The sequence below is a fragment of the Rana temporaria genome, chromosome 10 (genome assembly GCF_905171775.1).
Source record: "Rana temporaria chromosome 10, aRanTem1.1, whole genome shotgun sequence".
In the NCBI taxonomy this organism is placed as follows: Eukaryota; Metazoa; Chordata; class Amphibia; order Anura; family Ranidae; genus Rana; species Rana temporaria.
This window is the reverse complement of record NC_053498.1, coordinates 11,556,283-11,569,884: the sequence shown is the minus strand read 5'-3', so window position 1 is coordinate 11,569,884 and position 13,602 is coordinate 11,556,283. Positions and strand designations below refer to the sequence as shown.

The 13,602-nt window shown below is 48.2% G+C and overlaps 1 protein-coding gene across 1 annotated transcript in view; it reads left to right on the top strand.

Annotated features, from left to right (window-relative positions):
• The first annotated feature begins 8,303 nt into the window (after positions 1–8,303).
• Positions 8,304–13,602, top strand: part of LOC120916317 — a 48,445-nt gene continuing 43,146 nt past the window's right edge. Inside the window, exon 1 of the mRNA XM_040327223.1 lies at positions 8,304–8,466. Coding sequence (XP_040183157.1) covers positions 8,412–8,466 — 55 coding nt within the window. The 5' untranslated portion in view covers positions 8,304–8,411. The remainder of the gene's footprint in view (positions 8,467–13,602) is intronic.

Below are 13,602 nucleotides of genomic sequence, written 5' to 3'. Positions count from 1 at the left end.
TAGCAGGTCCCGCCTTCTGGAGCCTGCAGCGCTTATGATGGATGTCCAAAGCTGGGACCGTGGGACGTGTGACGTCCATCATGGGCACTGCAGGCTCCAGAAAGCAGGAATTACAATGCGGACGCCGAGCCACATACCCACTCGGGCGGACGGCTCTCCACTCCTCCTTTGGCTGCCTGCTGTGATGATGGGCATTGGGCGTGCCGCACACCGCACACCGCGGCTGGGTTGAGCTGAGCTGCTGCAGGACACATGAAGTCTGTCTCCTGGTCAGTGTCTCCTGCAGCCACCACAACTAAGGACTGGTATCTACAATCAGGGCCGCCATCAGGAATTATGGGGCCCCTTACACAGCCACACAATATAATACATTTTGTGTCCTTGAATTTAGATATACTTTAAAATTGTTAGTACATCTGCATACATTCAATAGTCACAATGAATGACTACTCTTTCTTGGAATATTATGATGGGTCAGTTGCGTGCCGTGGAAATCTGTCATGATGCTGTAATCTTTCATGAACTAGCTAATCCACATTATGCAATGCTTCTCCTTGGCACAGGGTGTGGTGGCGGCTTTGCATATTATTTTCTCCACCAAGGTACTCGTTTGTACTACTTCTATTATACTGTACATAAAACCTACTAAACACACACACTACGTGTTCTTCAGGAACAGTGGTTTAATGGTTGGCACTTTTGCCTTGTGCTAGTGGGGTTCTTGGTGCATATCCTGCTGAGGACTGCATCTGCATGGAGTTTGCATGTTCTACTTGTGCTTGCGTAGGTTTCCACCCCCACCCCACCACCACCACATACACCATAGACATGCTGGTAGGGCAATTGCCCATTGTATGTGCATCTCAGTGGCGGCTGGTGCTCAATTTTTTTTGGGGGGCACAAACAAACTGAAAAAAAAATCAAGTGCAGCCATTGTGCCCATCAAAAGCAGCTGCTGTGCCCATAAATTGCCGCCACTGTGCCACCAAACAAAGCTACAGTACCCATCAATTGCTGCCACTGTTCCAAACAATTGCTGCCAGTGTGCCCCATCAAATTGCTGCCAGTGTTTCCCATCAATTGCTGCCAGTGTGCCCCATCAATTGCTGCCAGTGTGCCCCATCAATTGCTGCCAGTGTTTCCCATCAATTGCTGCCAGTTTTTCCAATCAATTGCTGCCAGTGTGCCCATCAATTGCTACCAGTGTGCCCCATCAATTGCTGCCAGTGTTTCCCATCAATTGCTGCCAGTGTTTCCCATCAATTGCTGCCAGTGTGCCCCATCAATTGCTGCCAGTGTGCCCCATCAATTGCTGCCAGTGTTTCCCATCAATTGCTGCCAGTGTTTCCCATCAATTGCTGCCAGTGTTTCCCATCAATTGCTGCCAGCGTGCCCCATCAATTGCTACCAGTGTTTCCCATCAATTGCTGCCAGTGTTTCCCATCAATTGCTGCCAGCGTGCCCCATCAATTGCTGCCAGCGTGCCCCATCAATTGCTGCCAGTGTGCCCCATCAAATGCTGCCTGTGTGCCCCATCAATTGCTGCCAGTGGTTCCCATCAATTGCTGCCAGTGTTTCCCATCAATTGCTGCCAGTGTGCCCCATCAATTGCTGCCAGTGTTTCCCATCAATTGCTGCCAGTGTGCCCCATCAATTGCTGCCAGTGGTTCCCATCAATTGCTGCCAGTGTTTCCCATCAATTGCTGCCAGTGTGCCCCATCAATTGCTGCCAGTGTTTCCCATCAATTGCTGCCAGTGTGCCCCATCAATTGCTGCCAGTGTTTCCCATCAATTGCTGCCAGTGTGCCCCATCAATTGCTGCCAGTGTTTCCCATCAATTGCTGCCAGTGTGCCCCATCAATTGCTGCCAGTGTGCCCCATCAATTGCTGCCAGTGTTTCCCATCAATTGCTGCCAGTGTGCCCCATCAATTGCTGCCAGTGTTTCCCATCAATTGCTGCCAGCGTGCCCCATCAATTGCTGCCAGCGTGCCCCATCAATTGCTGCCAACGTGCCCCATCAATTGCTGCCAGTGTTTCCCATCAATTGCTGCCAGTGTGCCCCATCAATTGCTGCCAGTGTGCCCCATCAATTGCTGCCAGTGTTTCCCATCAATTGCTGCCAGTGTGCCCCATCAATTGCTGCCAGTGTTTCCCATCAATTGCTGCCAGCGTGCCCCATCAATTGCTGCCAACGTGCCCCATCAATTGCTGCCAGTGTTTCCCATCAATTTCTGCCAGTGTTTCCCATCAATTGCTGCCAGTGTGCCCCATCAATTGCTGCCAGTGTGCCCCATCAATTGCTGCCAGTGTTTCCCATCAATTGCTGCCAGTTTTTCCCATCAATTGCTGCCAGCGTGCCCCATCAATTGCTGCCAGTGTTTCCCATCAAATGCTGCCTGTGTGCCCCATCAATTGCTGCCAGTGGTTCCCATCAATTGCTGCCAGTGTTTCCCATCAATTGCTGCCAGTGTTTCCCATCAATTGCTGCCAGTGTGCCCCATCAATTGCTGCCAGTGTGCCCCACCGCCCGGCACTTACCTGTCTCAGCGCTGTCCTCCACGCTCCAAGTCCTCCATGTCTTCTCCCGTCCTCTGCTATGATTGGACGCCTAGTGTCCAATCACAGAGCCTGTCGCTTCAGCCAATAAGGTGACAGGGTAACCAGACCCGAGCACCTGATTGGCTAACACAGCACTGTGTATATAGCGAACGCACAGCATTGCGCCCGCTGTTTACCAATTTGGAGGCCTATGGCTCTAATCAAGCGCTTCCAAAAACACACCCACCGCTGTAATTCAAATGCCCGGCGCACGACAAGGGGCGGCAGCGGGGACAATAGATAGATTCATGCAATGCATGAATCTATCTATTGGTGATAGAGTGGTGCAGGATTGAGGGGGCGGCTCTCCTGCGCCCTCTATGGCTGCACTGCCACTGGTGCATGTTTGTCAGACGGGGACCTTAGATTGTAAGCTCCTTGATGTTAATATTTTTAGCGAGTTATTAATAACTCTGGACAGTACAATGGCTAAGCGGCCAGCAATCTAACATTCTAAATCTTAGGTTTATTCCCCCACAAAGTACCTATCTGCATGGAGTTTGTAAATCCCTCATGTGTTTGTTTGCCCCCGACGCAGCCCAAAACATACAAACATAAATACATGAACTGCATTCCACCCAAATACTACAGTCCTGATCAAAAGTTTAAGACCACTTGAAAAATGGCAAAAAATCATATTTTACATTGTTGGATCTTAACAAGGTTCCAAGTAGAGCTTCAACATGCAACAAGAAGAAATGAGAGTCAGGCCTCGTACACACGACAGAGTTTCTCGGCAGAATTTGGCGAGAAACTCGGTCAGAGCCTGATTCTGCCGAGAAACTCTGTCGTGTGTACACTTTCGGCCCGATGGAGCATGTTCTCTATTTTCTCGTTGTTCTATGGGAGCTCTCGGCCCGCCGAGCTCCTCGGCGGCTTCAGGGCTTAACTGGCCGAGGAACTCGATGTGTTTGGCACGTCGAGTTCCTCGGCCGTGTGTACGAGGCCTGAGACAAAACATTTTTTGAGCATTCAATTTAATGAAAACAACGAATAAACTGAAACATGCTGTTTTTCAGCTGATCAAAAGTTTAGGACCACACCTCCAAAAAAAAAGTAAACCCCCCCAAAACAGAAATCCAACTTCCAAACATGAACTCAGTAATGAGTGGCTCCGCCGTTATTGTTGATCACTTCAAAAATTGGTTTCGGCATGCTTGATGCCTCGCGTTTCCATGAGGCCAGTGGGAACATTTCTCCAAGTGGTGAAGACAGCCACACGAAGGCCATCTACTGTCTGGAACTGTTGTCCATTTTTGTAAACTTCCCTTGCCATCCGTCCCCAAAGGTTCTCAATTGGATTTAGATCAGGGGAACGCGCAGGATGGGCCACAGAGTGATGTTATTCTCCTGGAAGAAGTCCCTTGTCCTGCGGGCATTGTGTAGTGTAGCGTTGTCTTGCGTCATTACCACACAGACGAGGGCCCTCAGTCATGAGGAATGCTCTCTGCCACATCAGGACATAGCCAGCGGCCGTTTGACGCCCCCGCACTTCCTGAAGCTCCATTGTTCCACTGAAGGAAAAAGCACCCCAAACCATTATGGCGCCCCCTCCACTGTGGCGCGTAGAAAACATCTCAGGTGGGATCTGCTTGTCATGCCAGTAACGTTGGAAACCATCAGGACCATCAAGGTTACATTTTTTCTCATCAGAGAATAAAACTTTCTTCCACCTTTGAATGTCCCATGTTTGGTCCTCTCTTGCAAAGTCCAAACGAGCAGTTCTGTGGCGTTCAAGGAGACGAGGTTTTTGAAGGCGTTTTTTGTTTTTGAAGCCCTTCAGTCTCAGATGCCGTCTGATGGTTATGGGGCTGCAGTCAGCACCAGTAAGGGCCGACGATTTGGGTCGAGGATCGTCCAGTGTCTTGACGGACAGCCAATTGGATCCTCCGGCTCAGTGCTGGTGGAATTTTTGTTGGGTCTTCCACTTGACTTTTTTGTTCCATAACCCTCAGGATCATTTAAGAAATTCCAAATGACTGTCTTACTGCGTCCCACCTCAGCAGCGATGGCGCGCTGTGAGAGACCCTGCTTATGCAGTTCAGCAACCCGACCACGTTCAAAAAGGGAGAGTTTTTTTTGCCTTTGCCGTGTGACTACGTGACAGAAAATGACAAGGAATCCACATCTTTGCACAAATTTGGCATTTTAACCACTTCCCGACGGCCGTAAGACTATATACGGCCGCAGGGTGGTTCTACTTCTCTAAAGGCGCCGTCAATTGACTTCCGCCCATTTCCGCGTTCCCAGCGCGCGCTCCCGAGCGCGCAGCAGGGAACTGCTGTGCTGGCCGTGTCCCTTGGACACAGCCAATCACAGATCGCCGTGAACGGCCAATCGGAGTGGCCGTTTGCTAGGCGATCTGTGCGGCCAATGAGAGATGATCTCATATGTTTACATATGAGATCATTTCTCATTGCCGGCTCTCACAGACAGCGGTGCTGTCAGGGGAGAGAGGAGACCGATCTGTGTCTCTTGTACATAGAGACACAGATCGGTCACCTCCCGTCCCCCCACACAGTTAGAACACTATATAGGGAATACATTTAACCCCTTCCTCACCCCCTAGTGTTAACCCCTTCCCTGCCAGTCACATTTATACAGTAATTAGTGCATTTTTATAGCACTGATTGCAGTATAAATGTGAATGGTGCCAAAAATGTGTCAAAAGTGTCCGACGTGTCCGCCATAATGTCGCAGTCGCAATAAAAATCGCAGATCGCCGCCATTACTAGTAAAAAATAAAAATAAAAAAATTATAATTCTGTCCCTTATTTTGTAGGCGCTATAACTTTTGCGCAAACCAGTCGCTTATTGCGATTTTTTTTTCTTTTACTAAAAATATGTAGAATATGTATTGGCCTAGACTGAGGATAACAAAAAAAAATTGAGCTATTTATTACAGCAACAAGTAAAACATTTTTTTTTTTCAAAATTGTCGCTCTATTTTTGTTTATAGCGCAAAAAATAAAAACCGCAGAGGTGATCAAATACCACCAAAAGAAAGCTCTATTTGTGGGGAAAAAAGGACGCCAATTTTGTTTGGGAGCCACGTCGCACGACCGCGTAATTGTCAGTTAAAGCGACGCCGTGCCGAATCGCAAAAAGTCCTCTGGGCAGGAAGGGGGTTTAAGTGCCCAGTAAGGAAGTGGTTAAAGGCATGTGGTCCTAAACTTTTGATCAGCTGAAAAACAGCCTGTTTCAGTTTATTCGTTGTTTTCAATTAATTGAATGCTCAAAAAAATGTTTTGTCTCACTCTCATTTCTTCTTGTTGCATGTTGAAGCTCTACTTGGAACCTTGTTAAGATCCAACAATGTAAAATCAGATTTTTTGCCATTTTTCAAATGGTCTTGAAACGGCTGGGTACTAGTACAGGACGTACCTATACGTGCTTGTGCCCAGCCGTGCCATTCTGCCGACGTATATGTGCAGGAGGCGGTCCTTAAGTGGTTAACTTGCTGCACAACATTATCACCGGCAAGTTGTACACTTGCCGAGCACTTGAAGCACAAGTTCTAGCTGGCACTTTCCAGTTTGTAGCAAATTTGTGTGGCAAGTCTCTAGCAAGAGCAAAATTGCAATGGTGAGTCTACAGCAAGTACTCTGCACGTCACAGTGACCCCCTGTGGTGGGATGACTATTACACAAATTAACTGAACCTGAACTTGCAGCAGACTTGCAGAATGCTGCAAAGAAAGTCGATCTGCAATGTGGACTTCTTGCAGCTCAAGTGCTTACTGTCTGGGAAGAAGTTGCTGCAGATTTGATCAGAAGATGGGGACACTCATAAAGGGATGGACATGGTCAGCAACAATACTCAGGTAGGCTGTGGTGTTTAAACGATGCTTAATTAGTACTAAGGGGCCCAAAGATTGCCAAGAAAATTCTCCCCCACACCATTACATCACCAGCCTGAACCTTTGATCCATGCTTGCATGTTGATTACACCAAATTCTGACCCGACCATCTGAATGTCGCAGCTGAAATCGAGACTCATCAGACCAGCCAACGGTTTTCCGATCTTCTTCTGTCCAATTTTGGTGAGCCTGTGCGAATTGTAGCCTCAGTTTCCTGTACTTAGCTGACAGGAGTGGCACCCGGTGTGGCCTTCTGCTGCTGTAGCCCATCTGCTTCATGGTTCGATGTGTTGTGTGTTCAGATAGTATTCTGCCTACCTTGGGTGTAACGAGTGCTTATTGGAGTAATTGCTGTCTTTCTATCATCTCAAACCAGTCTGCCTATTCTCCTCTGATCTCCGACATCAACAAGGCATTTTCCTCCACACAAATGCCGCTCACTGGATATTTTCTCTTTTTCGGCCAATTTATTTTTGGACCACTCTCAGTAAACCCAAGAGATACAGTATCTCACAAAAGTAAGTACACCCCTCACATTTTTGTAAATCTTTTCTTCTATCTTTTCATGCGACAACACTAAAGAAATGACTCTTTGCTACAATGTTGTGTAGTGAGTGTACAGCTTGTATAACAGTGTAAATTTGCTGTCACCTTAAAATCACTCAACACTAAATCGCTGACAACAAAAGTGAGTACATCCTTTAAGTTAAAATGTCCAAATTAGGCCCAACGTGTTAATATTTTGTGTGGCCGCCATTATTTACCAGCACTGCCTTAACCCTCTTGGGCATGGAGGTCATCAGAGCTTCACAGGTTGCCACTGCGAACTCGCAGCGTGCTCGTGCGAGCTCGAGACAGGCGCGCGCGAGCTCGCGGTGGGCGCGCTTGTGCCCGCAGGGCTGGCTTTTCAAAGCAACGTACGGGTACGTTGCTTTGCGCACAGGAGCCATTCTGCCGACACAAATGTTCGTGAAGCGGTCGACAAGTGGTTAATGGGGTTCTCGCATCCAATCAGAATGCAGGTTGCATTCGCAGGTGTGAACGCACCCTAAGGCCTCGTACACACGATGGGTTAAACAGAGGACAATGGTCAGATGGACCATTTTCATCGGTCAAAACCCAATCGTGTGTGGGCCCCATAGGTTATTTAACCATCGGTTAAAAAAAGTCAACTTGCTTTAAATTTAACCAATGGATTCCGAACTGATGGGAAAAAAACGATCGTTAGTACGCACAACCATCGGTTAAAAATCCAGGCATGCTCAGAATCAAGTTGACACATGCTTGGAAGCATTGAACTTCATTTTTTTCAGCACGTCGTTGTGTTTTACGTTCTGACACGATCGTTTTTTTTAACCGATGGTGTGTAGGCGCGATGGACCATCAGTCAGCTTCATCGGTTAGCCGATAAACGGTTCATCGGTCCGTTCTCACCGGATGGACTGATCGTGTGTACGAGGCTTTAGAGTTCCAACACACAATGGCCATACGGCTGCTGTGATCCCACCCTTTGATAAAAAGGAGGCTTGGTTAGCCACTCCTTCATATTATTGGGTCCGTTCTCATCAGATGGACCGATCGTGTGTACGCGGCTTAAAAGGAAAGTGTCCGTGTCATCGACATAAAGAATCACTCTTTGTTCTTTCTCTAATTTTTCGGCAGTCAAACATCATCTTTCACAACTCACAATGTCTATTACGATTCAAAAGTAAAAGTTGTATTTCCCGTCTGGGAGATTTTGGACACTCCCGACTCTTATATTAATTTATGTACATAATTTCTTTTCTAGGTTGGGAAAATAATGAAATGGTTACAACTTCCTTATTGTGCTTGTCAACTTGATGGATATTTGCATCTGTACCCTCACCCATCAGTGTCTGCACTCGTATAAAGAAGCTCCAGTTCCAGGGAACAGTCGCAGAGCAGACGTCTGTTGGGCACACGTTGGACGGGATGATGGAAGATTTGCTCGGAGTCCTCTTTCTTCTTTGTGCTTTGGCAGCACCGGGTATGTCTGAACTCTATAGCGCAAACGAATGGCCACTGCCCCCACCTATAACTGGCTTTTGCAACAAGGAGCACGTGGAAGGGCAACGCATGGAAAAACAAAATCAAAGAAATTCCCAGATCAACTTGCCGACCAGTCTGGACGGGGGCGCACTGGACGCCTTTGCTGCCATGGTGCTATATGCTGGGTGTCCAGTGAGCCCCGTGCGTCCAAGGAGGGGTGGCCCCTCCATTCTCACCTGCTCTCTGCCTATCCATTAGAATGAATGTGCTTGCATTGTGGAGGCTCTCAAAATTTAGAGGTAGGACTGATAATACTGGGGTGCCTTGACGGGGCTCTGCAGCTTACGTATATAAAATTGCAAATCTGTGCAAACTAAACCCCTGTTTTTGCATGTTAGATATCAATAAATGTTACTTACAAAACTTGTGTAGCACTCCCCCAGGAACCCCAATGGGAACTCTTTTGTTGCCGTATCTAGGGAACCCCCGCCAGGGCCGGCCTTTGGGGTGTGCGAGCTGTGCGGCCGCACAGGGTGCCATGGGCAACAGGGGCGCCGTGCGGCCATCACAGCTCGCAGAATGTAAGTCGCAGTCAGTTGCTCACATGATCACATGGGACCCGATAGTACCAATGTACCAGACGGCACTTTCAGGGGGGCGGCAAATTGCACAATGTCTTGGGGGCGAGGGGTGAAGATGGGGGGGGGGGCACAGAATTAGCTCGCACAGGGCGCCTGAACACCTAAGGCCGGCCCTGACCCCCGCTTGAAGCCATCATCTTTTTGTGGCTATAATGGAGGTTCACCATTTCAACGACCTGTTCAACGGTTGGGATCTTGCCGGTTTTCCCCAGTCTTGTTAGGCACAATCTAGCAGCTAGTAAGATGTGGGTCGTCATATGTCTGAATGGTTGTGGTACCGAGTCACTATATAGGTTTAAAATCGCCAGCCCAAGTGTAGGGGATGATGTTGGTGTGATATGTCCGATATTATCTGGAAAATTATATTCCAAGAGTTCTGGATACGTTTTCCCAGTGTTCGCGGGGAGGCGTTTTTGTAAGGTGACGTTTTTGGTGTAGGATGTTGTAAAATATAGATATCCCTTCCTTCTTGCCTTCTTGGAAAAAACCCTGGCCTGGATTCAAGAAGCAATTGCGCCTGTGTAACCATAGGTTACACAGCGCAATTGCTTACTTGCCCCGGCGTAACGAATGCTCCTGATTCAGGAACCTCGTTACGCCGACTGCAGCCTAAGATATGCGCGGCATAAGGCTCTTATGCCCGCATATATTAGGCTGCATTCTTGCGTTGGCCGCTAGGTGGCGTTCCCGTTGTGCTCAGCGTATAGTATGCAAATTGCATACTAACACCGATTCACAACGTTGCGCGAGCCCTGCGTAAACAATTTACGTAGTTTCCGTACGGCGTTTTTTGCGTAAAGGCTGCCCCTGCTATTAGCAGGGGCAGCCAATGTTACGTATACCCGTCGTTTCCCGACGGAGCATGCGCTCTACGATCGGCGCGGGAATGCGCCTAATTTAAATGATTCCCGCCCCCTACGGGATCATTTAAAATGCGCGCGCTTACGCCGGGCATTTTGCCGGCGCGCCCGCGCAATTTACGGAGCTTCTGCTCCGCGAATCGAGGGCAGCGCAAAAAAATTGCGGGGCGCAGGGCAAAAACGTTTCCCTGCGCCTCCGTAAAAAAAGCGCAATTCTTACTGAATCCGGGCCCCTGTTTTTAACGTATACTATAAGACAGGATGATTCAGTTGTGCTCTTTGCTGCAAAGGCCAGTTATAGGTGAGGGCAGTGGCCATTTGTTTGTATTGTTGAAATATTGGCAAGGTGTTTTGTTCATGCTTAGATGGAAGCCATTGAAAATGATAAGATTCACAAATTTTAGAAAGTCCGGTGGCCTTGAGTTAAGCATTGGTTACCCCCCAGACTTTGATGGTACTGATATTAATGCCTTGGTAAGCCCTTATGTTTTTCTTTACTCCTCGCCATCTCGAGAACTAGAACTGTGCTACCTCCCCCGGGAGTTATATTGTTATGACTGGATGCCCAACTACCCTTGTGTACTTGATGGTTCTTTTTTTCTGCCTTTTTCTATGTCCTATGTTCAAACCAATAAACCTCTTTGACAAGGAAATATTGGTATTAATTGGTAATAATTCCCAGCTCAACTTACCGACCATGCTGGACGGGGACGCACTGGACACCTTTCCTTCCATGATGCTATATGCTGGGCGTTCAGTGCGCCCCTGTGCCTTTAACCACTTAAAGGTTTGTGTGTTTTCACCTTAATGCATCCTATGCATTCGGGTCAAAAAACACCTGGCAATGACGGCCCCCTTCAGCCCCCCTGTTTTACTCACCTGAGCCCTTTTACCTGCTGTGCACGTGTCCGGTATCCTCTTCTCCACGGAGTCTGGTCGTTGATTGGCTAGATTGGATGTATTGATAGCAGCTCAGCCATTGGCTCACGCTGTTGTCAATCACATCCAATGACGTAGCGTGCCGGGGGTGGGGCCGAGTGATAGTCTGCGGCTATAGAGAACCCGCAAGCTAACCCCCTTGGGAGAGCGCTTACCATGAAGGGGGTTAGCTCTTGCCGGGAGGAGCCGAAACAGCCGCCAAGGGACCCCAAAAGACGAGGATCAGGGCCAATCTGTACAAAATGAACTGCACAGTGGAGGGAAGTTTAACATGTTTGTTATTTAAATAAATAAAAAACCTTACAAACCCTTTAAGGTGAAAAAACACTTCGCTGTCACGGGCCCCCCGTTTTACTTAGATGAGCCCTTTCACCTGCTGTGCGGGTCCCCCGGCGTCCTCTTCTCAACTGAGTCTGGGCGTTGATTGGATAGATTGATAGCAGATGCGATCGCCTCCATCGCTGCCGACGGTGGTAAGTGGCGGAGGGGGGCCTCCTTTCCCGCCGCCGATAAAAGTGATAATGTGGCGTATCTGTCGCAGAGACCACTTTTATCTTGTAGCAGACCGCACGCTGAAGAAGAGGATACCGGGGCTATGATAGCTAGCTGCTACCATAACAACGATATTCCTCTTCAAAAAGCCGACATATAATGACAGTGGGGGGTCCGTAAGTGGTTAAGCAGGGGTGGGCTCAATCCAGGCTCACCTGCCCTCTGCCTATCCATTATAATACATGTGCTTTCACTATGGAGGCTCTCAAGATTTAGAGTTAGGTCTACAGAAATTACTGGGGTGCCTTGGCGGGGCTCAGCAGCATATGCATATATTAGCAAATATGTGCAGACTAAACCCCTGTTTTTAACGCATACTGTTAGAATCATTTGGTTGGTCATAGGCTGGTCGGTAAGTTGAACTGGGAATTTCTTTAGTTTTGTTTTGAATGTCTGAACCAGTGGCAGCCGCTCCCCTAATCCATGCGCCCGGCCCCTATTTTCATACAGGGCACCGGACGCATGGATTTCAAAGTTTTTTTTTTTTATTGAAGCACATGACTTAAGCTGGGGCTCTAATTGACTTAAAAAAAGGGAGGGCTCTGGGCGCAGAGCACTGCGCCCTGAGCCCGCCCAGTTGTGTGACAATAGCAAATTAGTATTTGCTATTGCCCTTCTGCTTCTCCTCCCGGGAAAATCAGGAAGTGGGCCTTAAGACCCGATGGGCCGAGTGGAGATGTGACCGTATTGGCCGGTACCGGGGAGGATGTCCGGGGAGATCCGGGAGATGGCTGATCTCTCTGCTCTGCATCGCCGGCAACACACAAGACAGAGCCCGACCGCGCAAATACCACTCCCAGTGTGCATGGGGCACAAGGCTTTCATTATGGTGGGAGGTCCCCACATCATTAGAGATGGGACTTTGGTGGGTCAATCTGGAAAATAGACGAGGTCCGGATGGGACTGTATGGTCACTGGGTTGGCCTAAGCAGACTAATTGTGGGGTTACCCAGTCTGAAATAAGAGTAATTGTTCAACCATTGTTACACCCTTGTGCAGGGCAGCCATCACAAATGTTGGGGCCCCTTACACAGCTTTAGGCAGCAGAGAACCGGGGGGAGGGGGGGACAAAAAAAACAAGTGTAATCTCTTCTCTCCTGACGCGAGATAAGCGCGGGGGGGGGGGTCCTGGGGACCATTGGGCCCCTCACAGGTGTAATGCAATAAAAAAAAAAAAAAAACAGGAGGGGGGCAAGCAGGGCCTGTAAGGGGCCCTGGGGACCATCGGATCAGTGGGAGGAATAGTGTCCCATCAATGGCATCAGTGGGAGGAATAGTGCCCCATCATTGGTGTCAGTGGGAGGAATAGTGTCCCATCAATGGCATCAGTGGGAGAAGTAGTGTCCCATAAATGGCATCAGTGGGAGGAATAGTGTCCCAACATTGGTATCAGTGGGAGGAATAGTGCCCCATCATTGGTGTCAGTGGAAGGAGTAGTGCCCCATCATTGGTGTCAGTAGGAAGAATAGTACCCCATTGTTGGTGTCAATGGAAGGAATAATGCCTTGTATCAGTGGAAGGTAAAGTGCCCCAAGGGCCAGATAAAGGCAAGCAAAGGGCCACATCCGGCTCGCGCGCCACAGTTTGGAGACCCCCTGTCTCTAGCCCTTTTCCTCTCTATCAAAGTACAGAAAATGAAAGGGGGATCCCCTGTACTGTTGCCAACACCCCTATTTATAAATGCATAGAAAGCACTTCTCCCATTTAATGGGACTTTGTAGGCAAGTTGGACAGTATAAAAAGTTACAAAATATCCTTTATTGTAATTACATCATCAAGGTAATCAAATAGTTAAAAGATGCATACAAATTCTAATATGTCAATTCAAAATATTAGAATTGTAAATAAAGTACAAAAAGAGTTGAACTGAAAAAAAAAAAACACTTAATTAGCAGAGGCTCTGGATGAGTCCCTACGCGTTTCAGAGACATGGGCTCCTTCCTCAGGGGTGCCTCTGCAGACAGTACAGTGTAACGTAGCAAACAAATAACAAGAATTAGACCATGATGGAGTTTCATAGGCAAGGTGCCACCATATCAATGCAACCCCCCAACATGGAGGGAATAAGGGGTCTCCACTTCAAAAGTCAGACCACCAATAGGCAGACACCTAAAGAGGAGAGAGAAAAAATATTCATTTTCT